The sequence below is a fragment of the Alosa sapidissima genome, chromosome 3 (genome assembly GCF_018492685.1).
Source record: "Alosa sapidissima isolate fAloSap1 chromosome 3, fAloSap1.pri, whole genome shotgun sequence".
Lineage (NCBI taxonomy): Eukaryota > Metazoa > Chordata > Actinopteri > Clupeiformes > Clupeidae > Alosa > Alosa sapidissima.
The window spans coordinates 41,185,631-41,204,696 of NC_055959.1; the positions used below are offsets into that span (position 1 = coordinate 41,185,631).

Consider the following 19,066-nt stretch of genomic DNA (forward strand, 5'->3'; position numbering starts at 1 on the left):
AGTTATTGCTTTCATGTGGCTGTTGAAATTTAGATCACTGTCAATTAATACACCAAGGTTTTTAACAGTATCCTTTGCCTTCAACCCTTTTGTGTCAAGGAGAGTGGCAACCCTAAGTCTTTCCTCATTTTTACCAAATATAATTACTTCAGTTTTTTCTTTGTTCAGCTGAAGAACCGTTGAGTTGCCGGTTCGAACCCCGACCAGTAGGCACGGCTGAAGTGCCCTTGAGCAAGGCACCTAACCCCTCACTGCTCCCCGAGCGCCGCTGTTGTTGCAGGTAGCTCACTGTGCCGGGATTAGTGTGTGCTTCACCTCACTGTTTGTTCACTGTGTGCTGTGTGTGTTTCACTAATTCATGGATTGGGATAAATGCAGAGACCAAATTCCTTGTATACGCAAGTACACTTGGCCGAGAAACCTGATTTACGAACCTGAAAAAAAAACCTGATTTTTTTAAATCAACACTCTTTCGAAAACTTAAAAATCAAAGAAAATAACCTGAAAAAAAGAATGTATCAGAGAGAGAGGAAGGGACAGTGTGTGTGTGTGTGTGTGTGTGTGCCTATGGTGCAGTTGCTGATGATCTTGCGTCTCTTGTGTTTTAGTGTGTGTGTGTGTGTACCTATAGTGCAGTTGCTGGTGATCTTGTGTCTCTTGTGGTTTAGTGTGTGTGTGTGTGTGTGAACCTATGGTGCAGTTGCTGGTGAACTTGCGTCTCTTGTGGTTTAGTGTGTGTGTACCTATGGTGCAGTTGCTGGTGATCTTGCGTCTCTTGGGGTTGTTCCGCAACAGTTCCAGCTCGCGTTTACTGGGCTCCCAGGAAGAGAACTTCTCCCCCACGCCTGTAGGAGGAGCCAGAGTGGCACACAGGGTCATGAGTGGCAGGATGCAGTCAGGTGTGTGTATGCAGTAAGGTGTATGTGTACAGTATGCAGTCAGGTGTGTGTGTATGCGTGTGTGCAGTCAGGTGTGTGTGTATGCAGTCAGGTGTGTGTGTATGCCTGTGTGCAGTCAGGTGTGTGTGTATGCAGTCAGGTGTGTGTGTATGCGTGTGTGCAGTCAGGTGTGTCAGTATGCGTGTGTGCAGTCAGGTGTGTGTTGTGTGTGTATGCGTGTGTGCAGTCAGGTGTGTGTGTATGCAGTCAGGTGTGTGTGTGCGTGTGTGTATAAAAAGTCAAAGAGTGTGTAATATGTGTGGACATACTGGAATCCCTTATACATTATATGATGGATTCAAATCAAGAATGCAATGTGTGTAAATGTATATGTGTGTGTGTGTGTGTAAATGTGTACATGTGTGTGTGTAAATGTGTGTGTGTGTGTGTAAGTATAAGTAAGTATAAGTATATATACTCTTTTGATCCCGTGAGGGAAATTTGGTCTCTGCATTTATCCCAATCCGTGAATTAGTGAAACACACTCAGCACACAGTGAACACACAGTGAACACACAGTGAGGTGAAGCACACACTAATCCCGGCGCAGTGAGCTGCCTGCAACAACAGCGGCGCTCGGGGAGCAGTGAGGGGTTAGGTGCCTTGCTCAAGGGCACTTCAGCTGTTGAAGGTCGGGGTTCGAACCGGCAACCCTCCGGTTACAAGTCCGAAGCGCTAACCAGTAGGCCACGGCTGCCCCTCCAATGTAAAAGTGTGTGTGTGTGTGTGTGTGTGTGTGTGTGTGTGTGTGTGTGTGTGTGTGTGTGTGTGCGCGTGTGCTTGCGTGTGTGTGTGTGTGCGCGTGTGCTTGCATGTGTGTGTGCGCGTGCGTGTGCGTGTGTGCGTACGTGTGTGTGTGTGTCCATTCAGGAGATGACAATGGTAAGAAGGCCAACAACCCAAACCACTGCAGCTGCATCATCGACCAAATCTTCACCGGTGGCCTGCAGTCCGACGTCACTTGCCAAGTAGTGTGTGTGTGTGTAAATGTGTGTGTGAGTCAGTTTACCCTGTAGTTTCCAGGCTTTCCTCTGCTCCTCCCGAGCGATCAGCTCCATGTCTTTATCATAGACGTAGTCTTGGCACAGGAAGCAGTAAACCCCTCCGTGCACTAGATCCAGCGCTGGGGAGAGAGAAGCTGTTATGCCACCTGTGAGGGCTTCTGCACACACACACACACACACACACAGTCCCTTCCTCTCTCTCATACACATACACACATACACACACACACACTGTCCCTTCCTCTCTCTCACACACACATATGCCACCTGTGAGGGCTAATCTGTTATAATCTGTTATGCCACCTGTGAGGGCTAATCTGTTATGCCACCTGTGAGGGCTAATCTGTTATAATCTGTTATGCCACCTGTGAGGGCTAATCTGTTATAATCTGTTATGCCACCTGTGAGGGCTAATCTGTTATGCCACCTGTGAGGACTAATCTGTTATAATCTGTTATGCCACCTGTGAGGGCTAATCTGTTATAATCTGTTATGCCACCTGTGAGGGCTAATCTGTTATGCCACCTGTGAGGGCTGCTGCACACAGTGGGGTACGGGCAGACTTTACAAACTGATTTGCAATAACAAATGTTGTTTAAAAGGGTTAGGGTATGGTGTGCTAACACTACGGAGTAAAACAACCTGAGATTGACCTATGGGATACTACTATGGTTGATAATGGTTCAGCTAGCAGTTGCATTAGCATCAAAATGGTTTATAGTGCGTTGCACAGCCTTATCAAAATAAATAGCTATTTTCAAACCATTGTGTCCTTGGCTTTAGCATGCTTGTGGATGTGGATGTGTGTGTGAGCGTCTGTGTATATATGTTACCCAGGTGATGTCTCTTGGCTTTGGCGTGCTCGTGGATGTGTTTCTTGGAGAAGCAGCCGAAGAAAACGCAGTTGAGGCAAGAGTGCAGCCGGTTCAGATGGACCCCACACATGTGACACACACACGACTTGGCCTAGACACACACGTACACACACACACACACACACACACAGCGGAGGAGAGAGAAGACAGGTTAGCCTTGAAGATGGAAGCATCACTGCAGCCAAACAGCACTGTTATCATCTCTACATTTAGCAAACACGTTTGTCCAAAGCGATTTACAGGAAAAGAAGATTCAAACATCGGTGCAGAGGAGGAGACCTTCGCTGGGAATTAATACTGCACCAGTCACTACACACACACACAATGCCCGCCACCTGCCCCTCTACCCGCCACAGCACCGAGTCCCGCGCCGCTGAACCGGGCAGAACTGTCAGAACCGGTGAGAGGGCTGCGGCGAATCCGGCGATCAGTCTAAACGCAGCAGGACTAGCCCCGTAGCAGCGCACAAACCTCGCGCTGCTCCTGTTAACGTGCCGGCGCTGGCGTGGTCTAGCACCAACAGCGCGAGAGTAAATCGTTGTGTGTGCCATCAACGTTATAAGTGGAGGGGAACCCGGACAGCCCACGAGCGAGACTGGACACCAGAACAAACAGCGAGTGGACACACGGACTGACAGCTAGACGGCTGATGAGCGAGCTGTTACGTAGTGTGTGTGTGCCTGCCTGCGGTAGAGCGCTCATGTCATGATGCGTTTGGCATGGCTCGAGTTGTTACCTTTCGCTTCCTGGTCTCGGGCGTCCCGCTCCACACAAAACATTGGTAGATCACGCGCAGGTTGTGCCTCCAGTTGTCCACCTTAAACCCGCTCACGTGCGAGCACCCCGCCGGACTCATGACGGAAGCGGCATCCAGTTCTAGACGTTTAGCGACCGAACGTCGAGTCGAGCAGAACCACGGAGCTACTCCCGGATCGTTCTGTCTCGGCTGGCTGTGCGTGTAGCCACGGGCCGAGGGAGGATGTGTTCGGCACACATCAAGGCAATCCTCCGATCGGCTACTGTCCCAGTGATACGAATCCCCTGCAGAACACGCGCATTAAAACAGCAGACCCCCCCCCCCTCCTCCCTCTGTACACCTCAGTGATATGTATGTCCAATTCGACTACTTTAATGGACGGTAATGGAATTCAACAGAGTACCCTGGGCAACGCAATCCGTACAAAAATCCGGTTCTCATAGGCCAAAATAGCCTAGTTCTTCTAATCGGTTGGATTTCATTTCTGGCGTTTCCTGTTGACGTCCCACCTACTATCCGAAATACTGTGTTGTGGTTGGTAGCGAAAGGAGCCTCTCTTAATTGAAAGCTATCATCAACCAGGCAAAGACTAGCCATTGGCTACAAGAGAAACGTCGGAAGAGAGCGCGAGAGCTTTCATTCCACTTTGTCAATCAGCCTCAGAGAAACGCTGGCGCGTTTGCAAAACACTAACAACATGTATTTTAATTAAATTAATCAAATTAATAAGGACATTTATTTCCCAGCGTAATACACGTTATTCATATGTCACGCAGTTTGGGCTCTGAGATTTAAGATCCAACCAACTCTTTGGACGCATGGGGCTGCTGCAGAGACCAACTTGTTTACAATCCGACCCGTGTGAAGCGCTGCTTTGACACGTCACTTCCGATGTTGACAAGAAATAAACACTAAAACTAGTGCCCACAATGTATTGTTTAGCTAATCTTATTCCTTTTCGCCAAGTACATTTTTGTACTAAGCCTTATTAAAAATGCTCTGCCTTCACACAATACATTTTCGTTAGACATTTCCGGTGTCTCTGGAGGCGTCTCCTAGCAAAAGGCGGTGTTATGGTCACGTGACAAAATAGTTGCGGGAAAACCGAAAAAGCTTCTTCGTCTTCCGATTTCAACTGTTGTGCTACTGTATGATTTGCCATTAGTCTTGTATACAGTCCTCTCTGGTAACTGAAAAGTTGGAAGGTACGTTTAATTAAAGACTACTTCATCATTGCTGTATGGCTGCGCAGTCTTTTTGACGCGCATCATTGACCTCAGTTTAGTTAGCTAACGTTAACGTTTCCTTGTCCGTGCACGATTGCGTTAGGTAACATTGGGTTTGGTAACATTCGTAACGCCATAGAAACAATTCAAGTCGCAATCAAAAGGAATAATAATTGTTAGAATTTAATATATAATTGTGTGAATGTATTTGACTTTGTTTGGATGGATGTCTATGTCTATATCTGCTACCATACCATACTTTCTGTGTATGGTATGACTCAACTTGCATATAGATCTACCCTAGATAACGTTATAGGTTATGGTATACCAAACTCACCTATCGATAAGTTACAGTTAGCCGACTCTTGATAGCTAGTTAGCCTTCTCACATTTAAACTAAATCAGACTGCCGTCCTGAACGTAACTGTGTACTATCTGAAGTAAGAAAATAAACGTCATGAACGGATGAAACTGAGTCAGTTAAAGGTAGAATCAGTTAGGTCAGTTAAAGGTAGAATTTAATTTAGGTATTAGATGACAATCTGCGACGTCAACTGAAACGTCTCCACAGTCATGTCTGATTATCATTTCTGTGAAAAGTTGACTCCTCCTAAGCACCCACTGTGTTATGCGGTTCAGTTGTGCAGTTGGGTCCTGACTCGACTCTCCAGTAAACAGCTATTTAGTCTCCCCTTTAATTAAAAACGATGGTTATGCTGTCAGCGATAGAAACTGAGTTTTCCATCTATTGGTGTGACTCCTGCCAAACAGTGAGATCAGAGTCCAGTTCCTGTTTTCACTACTTAGGCGCTCGCTCTCTGTCTGTCAGAGCAGCTGCGTGTCTGTTGGCATAGCCGCGTGCCTGCCTGCCTGTCTGTCCATCAACTGTCAGGTATCATTATCAGAGAGGGTTAAAGCGGAGCAAGTAATCAAGGATCTTTGTCATTATGATTGGCAGGTGAAGACACCACACACTATCATGATATTTGGGCATCAATGCAATACGGCACGTTAAATATTTGTACCGTATTAGGTTATGTTTGTAGCCCTACGTGTTCCAATAGCGCGTAAAAAAGCGCTCATTAGGATGTTTCATAGAGAGCCTATATTGTGATGTTGAGAGATGCGAGATAAAAAATAAAGTACATTATTATACGGCTCTTCGCAATGCAAGTAGAATGCTCCATTGACTTGAATGGGATTTCCGAAAGTTCTAGCGGTCATTATTTCTTGGGAAAGGACCTCTGAAAACAAGAATGACCGCTGTCAATGGCAACGGAGTTTGTGCTTGGAACTTAATTCAAAAGTGAAAGCAGACGGTTGATCAGCTGTGTTCTAAAGAATGTTTGATTCAAGTTCAGCGTGTGTTGCGAACTATTTGTTTCTCAGCAAAAGCCACGACGAAACGGTAACAAATAAGTGTAAAGAGACATATCATGGAGTTCATTTTTTCGTTTTGGCAAGTAGCCGTATAATAAGCGGGATAATGTATAGAACGCCGGTCATTATGGGAAAATAAGTCCCTTCAGGGCGAAACAAGTGCCGGTTCGACCTGTCGGGACTTATTTTCCCCATAATGACCGGCGTTCTATACATTATCCCTTACTTAATTGGAATGATTTTAGCTCGTGTGTGTTTTATCGCGGGCACGGGTCGGGTAACGGGCCAAATATTAACGGGTCTGGGCGGGTGCAGATTTAATTTTGATATGATCACGGGTGACGGGTCGGATCTGCTGCTGAACTGAGCGGGCGCGGGCCGGTCTCCTAAAACGCACGCGTTCAGGACTCTGCCGCAAACTATCCCAAGTGGTCCGTGAGCTGACGTGGTAAAATATAATATAGATGAGTTGTTTGCAATATTGAACCAACTTGAATGTGAATCCAAACAGTTCTGCAACACTGCCTATGTAAACTACGCCATTTAAATAATATGAATCCTCTGACACAATAAGCAAGGTGCAAAGACGATAAGCAAGGTTGTTCAGTGAGTAGGTCTATTGTGTAATATACTGTTGAAGTACAGTAGGTCTACTGTTGTTTTTTTTAGCTAGGTAGTCCGTGAGTTTTAGCAACACAATTTAGAAATGTGGTGACGTGTTCAGACACTCCTCTCTCTATTTTTAAGTGTGAGCTGTAAAGCCTGATTGTAGAAAATTTTGAGTTGTAATTGTACTGAACCTTAATCTGTGTTTCAAATGACGTTGTATTGGGTCCTTGAATTCGAGGGGAATTTCTCCTGAATTGTCCTGGACTCTGACTTGCTTTTCCCATGTCCACTCTGACAAAGAAGAATGATCCCATCTTGTGGACATCTTGTGGACTGCAGAAGCACGTGTATCAGATCATAGCAGCAGAGACTGTAGTGGATACCCTGCTGTCATGGTAACTGTATCCTTACCCCCTGCTGTCATAGTAACATTGTAGCTGATCCCCCTGCTGTGTCCATGGTGATGGCCGCCCCCCAAGCAGAAGAAGTGAAGCAGCGTATCTCTGCCATCTGGGAGAACCTGCAGTGCCCCATATGGTGAGTATCTAGAACCTGCCCTGCCCCATATGGTGAGTATCTAGAACCTGCCCTGCCCCATATACTGAGTACCTAGAACCTGCCCTGCCCCATATACTGAGTACCTAGAACCTGCAGTGCCCCATATGGTGAGTATCTAGAACCTGCAGTGCCCCATATACTGAGTATCTAGAACCTGCAGTGCCTCATATACTGAGTACCTAGAACCTGCAGTGCCCCATATGGTGAGTATCTAGAACCTGCAGTGCCTCATATACTGAGTATCTAGAACCTGCAGATAGTGATGGGATCGGGCCAATACTGGGCCCATATACTCGTACTCGTACTTCTAACGGCACTGTCAATTGACTGTTTTGTTATTCCTCCGTGCCGGAGGATAGTAGTCGTTGCCAGAGGCATTATGTTTTCGGGTTGTCTGTTCGTCTTTATCTCGCACATGTGATATCTCAAGAACGCCACGACTAGCTTTAAATGTGGTATGCATATTCAATTGCCACCATTTGGGGAAATACATTCATTTTCCACCTCCCCTTGAGTTAAACTGTTGAGTTTTACCTTTCTCCAGTTCATCCAGCCGTTCTCTGAGTCTGGCGATACCACTGTTAGCTCCAGCCTAGCATAGATCATTGAATCAGATTAGACCATTAGCATCTCGCCCGCTAGCTTCACACTTAGAGGTGACTAAGATTTCCGGTAATTTTCCTATTTAAAACTTGTCTCTTCTCAAGTTAGAAAGTGTAATAAGACTAACAGAAAATGAAACGTGTCGATTTTCTAGGCTGATACAGATACAGACAAGTAGATACAGATAAGACACAAGATACAGTCCGAGGAGTTGCAGCTTTATTCAGGTACCCGCAGTTTAAACTAAACATAAGTTTCTGTTACAAACTCTGATTTGGTCGCTATAGCTTTTCCCCAGCTTCAAGTCGTTTATCTGCGTTGAGCGTTTACTCCAGAGATATGAAACAGCTTCAAGCCGTTTATCTGCGTTGAGCGTTTACTCCAGAGATATGAAACAGCTTCAAGTCGTTTATCTGCGTTGAGCGTTTACTCCAGAGATATGAAACAGCTTCAAGTCGTTTATCTGCGTTGAGCGTTTACTCCAGAGATATGAAACAGCTTCAAGTCGTTTATCTGCGTTGAGCGTTTACTCCAGAGATATGAAACAGCTTCAAGTCGTTTATCTGCGTTGAGCGTTTACTCCAGAGATATGAAACGATTCATACACTGTAGCTGGCCTCTCACTTGCAATTCACAGACATCAGGGTCACTTAAAGGAGCCACACATAGGCCGAGACTACAGCTATTTTGTTGACTGCTGTACCATTGAGGACTATGATGAGTTCTGTCCATCATTGGTGGTAGGTAAAATTACTGCAATTAATTTATGCTTATTAAATGCTGTCCAATTCACTTTTCACAATTTGTTTTCAAGAATAATATTATCGGTTATTGTATCGGTATCGGCCACAATAGACCGATAAATATTGGTTATCATTATCGGCCCTTAAATTCCATATCGGTGCACCTCTGGGCACAACCCTATAATGTATATATTACATACCGTACCTCACCACACAAATGTACGTCGACCCAAAATGACTCGCAAGCCAATGGAGAGTTGCTAGACGACCCTGGCTAGGGTGCGTTATTTTTTCTAGGCTAGTTATTTGTCATTTGACTGGAGTGTGTGTGTGTGTGTGTGTGTGTGTGTGTGTGTGTGTGTGCAGGAGCGTGCGGTCCATATGGGCAGGTGGGGCAGCGAACTACCTGAAGCATCCTCCACAAAAAATAGTTCCTCAGTAAATCATTGCTCCAAGTCTACTTTTAATAATGTGATTGTCACATTAATTATCTATAGTTTCTGTAGGCTTTCCAACTATTTTTGGTCTATTGACATCAACTTTTGGATAATGGTGGCGATTCTCGTTGAGTTTAATGTGTTATGCAATGTCGGGGCGGGCACCTCGACGATCGCATTCCTCAATATTTTTATCGTATAACCCTGGCGGCTTCAATAAGGATTGCAATCCACGCTAAAAGACGCCTGTATGGTCGTAAAGTAGTCTGCCCCATGGTCATATTCCAGAACTGCTCAAATGATTCCGCCAGTAGGCCTATCGTTTCATTTCAAGATGCAGAAATGGCGAGTAGTGTTGCACCTGTTAACCGTGTTGAGTTTCTGTAAAAAAAAAAAAAAACAATTTGAGAGGTTGAAATTAGAAGATAAGTTAGCTTACCCTGGTGTCTTCCTTGGTTTAGTAGCTAGTGGATTTAATAGCATATTTTGACAGCGCATAAACGAGAAGGCACTGTTCAAAGGTATGGCATATGCTAGGCTACTGCATTCAGAATGAGCTAGAAGCTATATCCTATAATATAGGCCTAGTTCTACAGCGAGTGGTCAGACAATTATCCATAACACCCAACTGTGTTGAGTTGCAGTTATAAAACCCAACTAGCCTAAAAATATTTAGCAGGCCAGACAGAACACGAAAAAAATAGTTTTGTTTACCCATGCTTCACTGGTTTAACGTGATGAGAACGGTGCAACTTAACTGATGGGTTACTGATCTACAATTTTAATCCACTTACATTTCTGACTGTGACATGATTTAAGCATACAGCAAAGTCCTGTAAAATATGTCATTTTAATGTAGCACAAAATGATAGCCTATTAAAAAAAAGTCAGACTTTCTGCCCTACCAACATGTATGGTCACCGCACGCTAGTGTGTGTGTGTGTGTGTGTGTGTGTGTGTGTGTGTGTGTGTGTGTGTGTGTGTGTGTGTGTGTGTGTGTGTGTGTGTCTCAGCATCTCCTGACATTTTGTCTCCACAGTTTGGATCTGATGAGCGTGCCTGTGACTACAAAATGTGATCACCAGTTCTGCAAGTAAGCCCTGTGTGTGTGAGAGTGTGTGAGTGTGTGTAGATTCACTTACCCAGAGGGGCTGAGATGCATAGTTCTCCATAGCTCACTCTATATCTTCTTTAGTTCCCCCTCATAGTTCTCCATGGCTCACTCTATATCTTCTTTAGTTCCCCCTCATAGTTCTCCATGGCTCACTCTATATCTTCTTTAGTTCCCCCTCATAGTTCTCCATAACTCTCTCTATATCCTCTTTAGTTCCCCCTCATAGTTCTCCATAGCTCTCTCTCTCTGTCCTCTTTAGTTCCCCCTCATAGTTCTCCATAACTCTCTCTATATCCTCTTTAGTTCCCCTCATAGTTCTCCATGGCTCTCTCTATATCCTCTTTAGTTCAAAGTCAAAGTCTGCTTTATTGTCAATTTCTTCACATGTCAAGACATACAAAGAGATCGAAATTGCGTTTCCTACTATCCCACGGTGGAGACAAGACATATTTTACCAATTAGGTCCACAGACAAACATAACATTCAAGTAAACAATATAAAAAGTAAAAATAAGAAGGCACATACAATGAAGAAATAAGAGCAGCAAAATTTGGTAGAAATTGTGCATACAGTAGACAGTCAATATAATAGTGCAAAAGTCAGGCCAATAAATGGCTGAGGTAGTTTTGTTTGACCTAAGTATTGACCTAGTTCCCCTCATAGTTCTCCATAGCTCTCTCTATATCCTCTTTAGTTCCCCCTCATAGTTCTCCATGGCTCACTCTATATCCTCTTTAGTTCCCCCTCATAGTTCTCCATGGCTCTCTCTCTCTATCCTCTTTAGTTCCCCCTCATAGTTCTTCTCTTGTTATCCGTCTGTGTTCTCCTCCTGTTGTTTCACATCTAGGTTCTTCTCTTTTGTTCCACAGCTGGGTTCTACTGTTTCCCTCCTGGTTCTCCTGTTGTTTTTGTGTGTGTTCTCTTCTCAGTGTTCTCTGTTTGTTCCTGTTGTTCAGGTTCTGCATGCAGAACCTGCTGGACAGAGGTAGACGGCAGGAGACCAACTGCCCGGTCTGCAAAACCAAAGTCACAAAACGGTGAGATACCTGATAGTTGCAAACGTGAAGTTATTGGAATGGAAATAAATGGAACCACCTTCAACATGTTTTGAAGACATTTTCTTTCAAGTGTGCAACACATGTAGTCGGTTAGTTAAGGTAGGCTCAGCAAAACGTTAGCGAAGTTAACTTTGACAAGGCTGACGGCTAGCATTATTATCATCAAGAGGTGTGCTGACTCGTAGGGCTACCTCCGGATTGTTTTGCATTGAGATGCTACTTCAGACGAGAACTGCTACAGTAGGCAACGTAAATTCCTTACTGCAGATTCAGAAATAGTAGATTGATGCTCCTGTCAACAGTATTGGTCTGGGTGTTCTTTTTAAAACATTGGCTAAATGTTTCATTCAAAGCAGTGCTTTCTGGTCTGCCTGCTTCAGTCACGATAGCCAGACTGCACCGAGTCAAATGTCACTATGAAATGCGATTAATGAGCGAAGACAGCTGAAATCAGTCACAGCTGTATAACTAAGACTGTGCATATATTGTAAACAACCTAACTGTTGTGAAAACGCCCTCGAAACTGTGCGAAGTTCTGCAAACTCGTCTTTGTTCTCCTCCTATGCAACTGCTGCTGCGTTTGTTTAGCTGTTTGCTGCGGATTTTTAAATGGCTCTGCTGCTTCTGCATAGATCAACCTACCCTCAAAGATTCGCTCTGATTGGATTTCTTCCCCAACTTGTCCCACAAAAAGAGTAGTTCTGATTGGATCTCTTCTCCATTCGTCCCTCCCTAACATTTTCGTGTCATTTTTATTCGTTGACTAAAGTGTCAGTTATATTTTGTCATAGTCTTCGTCATCATATCTGACTTTTTATTTAGTTTTCGTCCGTGAAAAAGGTTTGTTGGCGAATATTTTTCGTCATAGTCTTCGTCGAAGAATTTAACACAGGCACAGGTCTGTGCTGGTATGTAATGTCTGTGCTGATATATAACGTCTGTGCTGGTATATAACGTCTGTGCTGGTATGTAGCGTCTGTCTGTGCTGGTATGTAACGTCTGTGCTGGTATGTAACGTCTGTAACATCTGTCTGTGCTGGTATGTAACGTCTGTCTGTGCTGGTATGTAACGTCTGTGCTGGTATGTAACGTCTGTCTGTGCTGGTATGTGACGTCTGTGTTGGTATGTAACGTCTGTGCTGGTATGTAACGTCTGTGCTGGTATGTGACGTCTGTGCTGGTATGTGATGTCTATGCTGGTATGAAACGTCTGTGCTGGTATGAAACGTCTGTGCTGGTATGTGACGTCTGTGCTGGTATGTGACGTCTGTGCTGGTATGTGACGTCTGTTGGCATGTGACGTCTGTGCTGGTATGTGACGTCTGTGCTGGTATGTGATGTCTGTGCTGTTATGTAACGTCTGCTGGTATGTGAAGGTATGTAACGTCTGCTGGTATGTGATGTCTGCTGGTAGGTGATGTCTGTGCTGGTATGTAACGTCTGTGCTGGTATGTAACGACTGTGCTGGTATGTAATGTCTGTGCTGGTTTCCTGTTGCAGGAGTGTTCAGGAGAGTTCTGCGTTTCAGAAGTTGGTTGCCGGGCTACAGCAGCTGGTGGAGGCCTATGAGTTTGACACCAGCACGAGCTGTGAGTGTGACAACATGTCTGGCCTGCTGAAAATGTCATGACGTTCAGTATATTCACTGAATTGTAAATGTACATTTGGAAATGTCATTTTGTAGTACATAGGTCTATTGAAGTCAAAAGTTGTTGTGCTCTTTGTTTTATAAATTTCTACAACTTGATGCAGTTTCCACTTAAAGCATAAATAGTCTGTTAGAAGAGGAAAGGAAAAGTTATTTCGTTTTCATTCAGTAATTAGCTCCAGGCCTTAAAGTAAAATACACAGTTTTGTACACGTGTGTATGTGTGTGTATGTGTGCGTGTGTGCATATTGGCACTTTTGCACTGGTTGTGTGTGTGTGTGTCCCTGATTGTGTGTGTCCTCCCCCCTTCCAGATTTCACTGGTTTGGCCAAGAGCAGGAGACCTGGCAGGTGAGGACATCAGCGGACTAAACCAATCAGTGGGGGGCACGGGGTGGGGAGGGTCATCAGTACCTAGCTGTTGTGGTACATGTGTTCATATTTACTGTCATGTCTTAGTTGGGTATATTATACTGTAGTTGCCTATGGGTATCTTATAGTTACCTATGGGTATCTTATAGTTGCCTATGGGTATCATAGTTACCTATGGGTGTATCATAGCTACCTATGGGTATGTTATAGTCACCTATGGGTATCTTATAGTTGCCTATGGGTATCTTATAGTTGCCTATGAGTATCATATAGTGATGGGCAAATGAAGCTACTGTAAGGTGAACCACTAAACCAGAGCAGTGTGAAGCTAGCAACACTAATGAAAAAATCCAATATGGCTGCCACATGTAGATTTTTCAACATAAAAGTCCTTACCCAAACCAGTATATGTAACCAAAAATATTGGTTTGCTAAGGACTTTTATGTTGAAAAATGTATGAGGGTTGCCGGTTCGAGCCCCGACCAGTGGGCCGCGGCTGAAGTGCCCTTGAGCAAGGCACCTAACCCCTCACTGCTCCACGAGTGCCGCCGTTGAAGCAGGCAGCTCACTGTGCCGGGATTAGTGTGTGCTTCACCTCATTGTGTGCTGTTTGTGTTTCACTAATTCACCGATTGGGTTAAATGCAGAGACCAAATTTCCCTCACGGGATCAAAAAAGTATATATACTTATCTTTTTGCTTTTCAGCTAGTGTTGCTAGGTTCACACTGCTGTGGTTCAGTGGTTCACCAAAGCTTCATTTGCCCATCACTAGTATCATAGAGCAGAGAGCAGAGTCAGTGGCCCCCAAAAAGGAACATTTAAGACCCATTTCACATCAGACTACACAAAAGTGTACCCTTGTCTCATAAGAGTAAAACATAATGATAGTCTTGCACACTGCACTGTTTGTAGCATTGCCCATGGCTGCAAAAGACTTGTTGAGGTGAGTTTTAACAAGTGTCATTTAATTTGCTATTATTCAGGCCTATACTAGATGGCTAGTTGCCAAGGCTACATGAAAAGCCTTTTCTTTGCAAACACCGCGCTCTCCCGTTTGTTCTCTTGTTGAAAATGAAAAGCCCAAAATACCAAAATCTACATATTTTATCATCACAATTTCTATCAATAGGCCTTCCTTATTTGGTGTACTGACTAGACATTATTGCACAAACATCTGAATTTCAGTATCTAATTAGGCTAAAGGGCTACCTCCCTAAAATTACTTTTTTTCAGGTTGGGATGTCTGCTATACATTGTTGACATTACTGTTAAAATGCATTTCCAATAAAGTGAGTATTGGCAAAACCGGTTATCATTTTTATGTTGAGGCGGCGGGGCTGTTGTCAAAGTGCTGAAAGTAACTAATAAAGTAACTTGTAATCTAACTCGGTTACTTTACTGATTACTTGATTTTAAAAGTAACTAAGTTACTTTTTAAAGGAGTAATCAGATTACTTTTCCAAGGTAACTGTGGCAACACTGGCTAGATCACAGTGATGTCTGCTGTTGATTTTTTTGATTTGAATATTTTTTGGTAATGCGTCGTGTAGGTCTTAAATTTCAATCTTTATGGTCTTAAAATGTCTTAAAAAGGTCTTAAATTTGACTTACTGAAACCTGCAAGAACACTGATTATAAGTTGCCTATGTGTATTATAGTTGCTTATGGGTATTATAGTTGCCTATGTGTATTATGTGTATTATAGTTGCCTATGGGTATTATAGTTGGGTATTATAGTTGCCTATGGGTATTAGTCTCCAGTTTTATGTGAGTGGAAATGTGTATCTATCTAGTCTCCAGTTTGTGCTTCCTGATGTGTGTGTGTGTGTGTGTGTGTGCCCTTTCTGCAGCCCTGAGGTCTGGCAGAACACGGACGAGTGTGTGGACATTGAGACCCCAGAGCATGATGGGATACATGGAGCTGACGGAAGCGCACCCTCAATGACGTCATCTCGAGCAGGTGACCACACACATTATGATAACACACACAGGAGCCCTAATAAATTCCTCAATAAATGACTTTATTGAAAAGCCATTTTACATTCAACTTTAAACTAGATATATAATTGCCGCTGCAACGTATTTATTGGCAATTTTACGTGGCTTAAGGCTGCACAACGCAACTTGTTGCTTATAGCCTATGCACCATGTAGCCTGTGGCAGGATAACCGATGACGGAGTCAGGGAAGATGCAAGTTTCCAAAAAAAGGTCTTTTGTTTATTATTTTTTTATGTTTTCAAAAATATTTTTTCTAATACGTGCAAATATTCAGTGTCACAAAAACGCAAAACAAAAACTGTTCAAAAAGAAAATAAATAGGCATCAAGTTGCCAGGCTATGTCTCAAAAGACGCTGCACACTTAACCAGTCCACAATTCTCATTTACAGTTCTCTCTCTCTGCACAGCCCCACTGCAACTGAGGCCATGGGGCCTAATACAGCCTTAGGCTAGCTGTAGCCCCTCCCACTAGATTGCCCCATTGCTAACAAAAATCAATTAACCAAATAATCACACAATAATAACCAAATAATAAACCAAACAAGCAAACAGCAAATATAGAAATACATACAAAATGTTTCCCCCACCAAAATCACATTTGTAAAGAGAAAAACCCATATTAGTGATAAACACAAAAACACCCCTGCAATAATGGTTCCCACCACCAATCACCCGCGAAACCCCTCTATTTCAACCTAGTGGAACATTCCCTCGGCTTCCCCACGTTAACCCTTAAGGCGCCAGAGGTTTTTTTCCGAAACGATCAATTTTGACATCTTCATTTCAAAAGGCTATATCTTAAAAGTGATAAGATCTAGAGACTTTCTGTAAATTAGAGAAATATTAAGGATGACCCAAAGTTTATGTAGAGATTAAATGTTTATATCTAATTTGCATATTATGACGTCATATGGTGGCGGCCATCTTGGATTATAGAATTTTCATGAAAAGTCGCATGTTTGAATGATAAAATGCACCACTTCTTTCCCCCCAAAATGTCCCTCACCTTCTGTATGCTATATTGCACAATACTGAATGCTCAGGTAAATAGTAAGTAGTGAACAAACTGTGTAAATCATTACTAATAAATGGCAGAAACAAACCAAATGCATGTAGCGGTAGACTGGCCTTTTGCTGTAGAGATTTTCCATTTACTACATACAGTAGGCACTCTGATTCCATGTATGGGGCACATATATATTATTCAGATGACACACAAACACAAGTAGACAAGACCTGTTTAGTTCAAAAGCTCATTTGCCACGGCAAGGCACAGATCAGGAGTGAGATGACGAGACAAGACAAGAGACAATGTTAGTATTTTTTTTTTCTTTTTGGTGTTTTTGTAGATGTTTTTTTGTTTTTTTTCTTAGCTGACAAAGACACACACATCACAAGGACATGAACACACAAAAAGGAACACATAGTGTACTGTATGTCCTAAATGATCAGGGAAGTAGATAGCAAATCAACAGTGTAAATCATTACTAAATGACTCCCTATCCCAAAAATGTAATTTGTAACGTATTCCGTTACGTTACTCAATCTGAGTAACGTATTCTGAATACTTGGATTACTTCTGCATTGAATTGCATTTTATGTGGGGCTGAAGTGTTAGGCCCACATAAGATAATGCTAAGCTAAGCTACCTGATACAACAGGTAGCTTAGCATACAAAGCCACCCCCCTCCCCCACATTGGACTTTCAGACCACATAACTGTTATGCTAATGCCCGCATACAGACAAAGGGTAAAAGCGAACAAACCGGTTCGTAAGCAGGTAAAAGTGTGGCCTGAGGGAGCCTCCGATGCTCTTCAAGACTGCTTTGACACAACAGACTGGGAAATGTTTAAGCAGGCAGCCACTTACAACAACCGGACAGACATAGAAGAGTATACAGACACTGTAACCTCTTACATCACCAAGTGCATCGATGATGTGACCCACACAAAAGACATCATCACTCGGGCCAACTGGAAGCCATGGCTGACAGGGGATGTCCTCAGGCTGCTGAGGGCCAGAGACAAAGCCTACAGAGCTGGGGATGAAGCTGGCATGAGAACAGCGAGAGCCAACCTGTCCCGTGGCATCAAGGAAGCAAAAAAGGAATACACTCTCAAGATAACCACCCACTTCAAAGACAGCAGGAACGCACAAAGCCTATGGCAGGGCATTCAGGCCCTCACGGACTACAAGCCCGCGCCACAGAGCTGTGAGAGCAACATCCCTCTGCTCAACAACCTGAACCGCTTCTTTGCTCGCTTTGAAGCACAAAACAGCACCTGCCCACAGAAGACCCATCCCCCTCTACATGAGCAGCCCCTGTGCCTCTCTGCCGACAGCGTGAAGAGGACACTTGCTGCTATCAACACCCGTAAGGCAACAGGTCCAGACAACATCCCAGGTCGTGCGCTGAAGGACTGCGCAGGGGAGCTTAAGGATGTCTTCACAGACATCTTTAACACTTCCCTGAAGCAAGCCATCGTCCCATCATGTTTCAAAGCTGCCACCATCATACCTGTGCCGAAGAAAACTGCTCCATCCTGCTTCAATGACTACCGCCCTGTGGCACTGACACCCATCATCATGAAGTGCTTTGAGCGGCTTGTCATGTCACATATCAAAGCCATTCTCCCCCCCACCCTGGACCCCTTCCAGTTTGCATACCGAGCCAAGCGGTCTACAGAGGATGCAATCTGCTCTGCCCTCCACCCAGCCCTCACCCACCTGGAAAAAAGAGACTCATATGTGAGATTGCTGTTTATAGACTTCAGTTCTGCATTCAACACCATAATACCACAACAACTCATCTGCAAACTGGACAAACTGGGACTCAGTACCTACCTCTGCAACTGGCTACTGGACTTCCTCTGTCAGAGGCCCCAAGTAGTACGTGTTGGCAACAATACCTCAAGCAGCATCACACTGAGCACAGGGGCCCCCCAAGGCTGCGTGCTCAGTCCGCTGCTCTTCACCCTGCTGACGCATGACTGCACTGCAACCTACAGCAACAATCACATAGTGAAATTTGCTGACGACACAACTCTGGTGGGTCTCATCACCAAGGGCGACGAGACCCAATACAGGTTGGAGGTCGACCATCTGACCACGTGGTGCAGGGACAACAACCTCCTGCTGAACGTCAGCAAGACCAAAGAGATTGTTGTTGACTTCCGGAGAGGTCACACCCAACACCTGCCACTGACCATCGACGGTGCTGTGGTGGAGAGAGCGAGCAGCACCAAATTCCTGGGGGTGCACATCAGCGAAGACCTCTCCTGGACCACCAACACTGCATCACTGGCGAAGAGAGCTCAGCGCCGCCTGTACTTCCTGCGGAAACTCAGGCGAGCAAGTGCTCCACCAGCCATCATGACCACATTCTACCGAGGCACCATTGAGAGCATCCTCTCCAGCTGTATCGCTGTGTGGGGCGGAAGCTGCACTGAATACAACAGGAAAGCCCTGCAGCGCATAGTGAACACAGCTGGAAGGATTATTGGTGCTTCACTCCCCTCCCTGAAGGACATTTACACCACCCACCTCACCCGCAAGGCGACCAAAATTGTGAGTGATGCAAGTCACCCCGCTCACAATCTGTTCGATCTACTGCCCTCTGGGAAGAGGTACAGAAGCCTGCGCTCCCGCACTACCAGACTCACCAACAGCTTCATACACCAAGCTGTAAGGATGCTGAACTCTCTCCCTCCTCTCCCCCCTCCACCCTCAGCTACATAACATCC

General features: G+C 44.5%; 2 protein-coding genes across 5 annotated transcripts in view; one reads left to right on the forward strand and one right to left on the reverse strand.

Moving 5' to 3' along the window:
* LOC121705009 (ubiquitin carboxyl-terminal hydrolase 22-like) overlaps nt 1–4,538 on the reverse strand; it is a 24,599-nt gene extending 20,061 nt beyond the window's left edge. Inside the window, exons 1-4 of one of the 4 annotated variants that reach the window (XM_042085673.1) lie at nt 3,553–4,537; nt 2,775–2,907; nt 1,947–2,060; nt 744–845 (exon numbers count right to left, since the gene is read on the reverse strand). In XM_042085673.1, coding sequence (XP_041941607.1) covers nt 744–845; nt 1,947–2,060; nt 2,775–2,907; nt 3,553–3,672 — 469 coding nt within the window. In that variant the 5' untranslated portion in view covers nt 3,673–4,537. Of the gene's footprint in view, nt 1–743; nt 846–1,946; nt 2,088–2,208; nt 2,544–2,774; nt 2,908–3,056; nt 3,264–3,552 lie in introns of those variants that run through there. The other 3 variants (XM_042085674.1, XM_042085676.1, XM_042085677.1) reach the window with 3 other exon arrangements.
* A 103-nt stretch (nt 4,539–4,641) lies between these two features.
* Nucleotides 4,642–19,066, forward strand: part of LOC121705560 (breast cancer type 1 susceptibility protein homolog) — a 48,000-nt gene continuing 33,575 nt past the window's right edge. Inside the window, exons 1-7 of the mRNA XM_042086596.1 lie at nt 4,642–4,778; nt 7,215–7,325; nt 10,169–10,222; nt 11,200–11,280; nt 12,802–12,890; nt 13,263–13,299; nt 15,173–15,282. Coding sequence (XP_041942530.1) covers nt 7,246–7,325; nt 10,169–10,222; nt 11,200–11,280; nt 12,802–12,890; nt 13,263–13,299; nt 15,173–15,282 — 451 coding nt within the window. The 5' untranslated portion in view covers nt 4,642–4,778; nt 7,215–7,245. The remainder of the gene's footprint in view (nt 4,779–7,214; nt 7,326–10,168; nt 10,223–11,199; nt 11,281–12,801; nt 12,891–13,262; nt 13,300–15,172; nt 15,283–19,066) is intronic.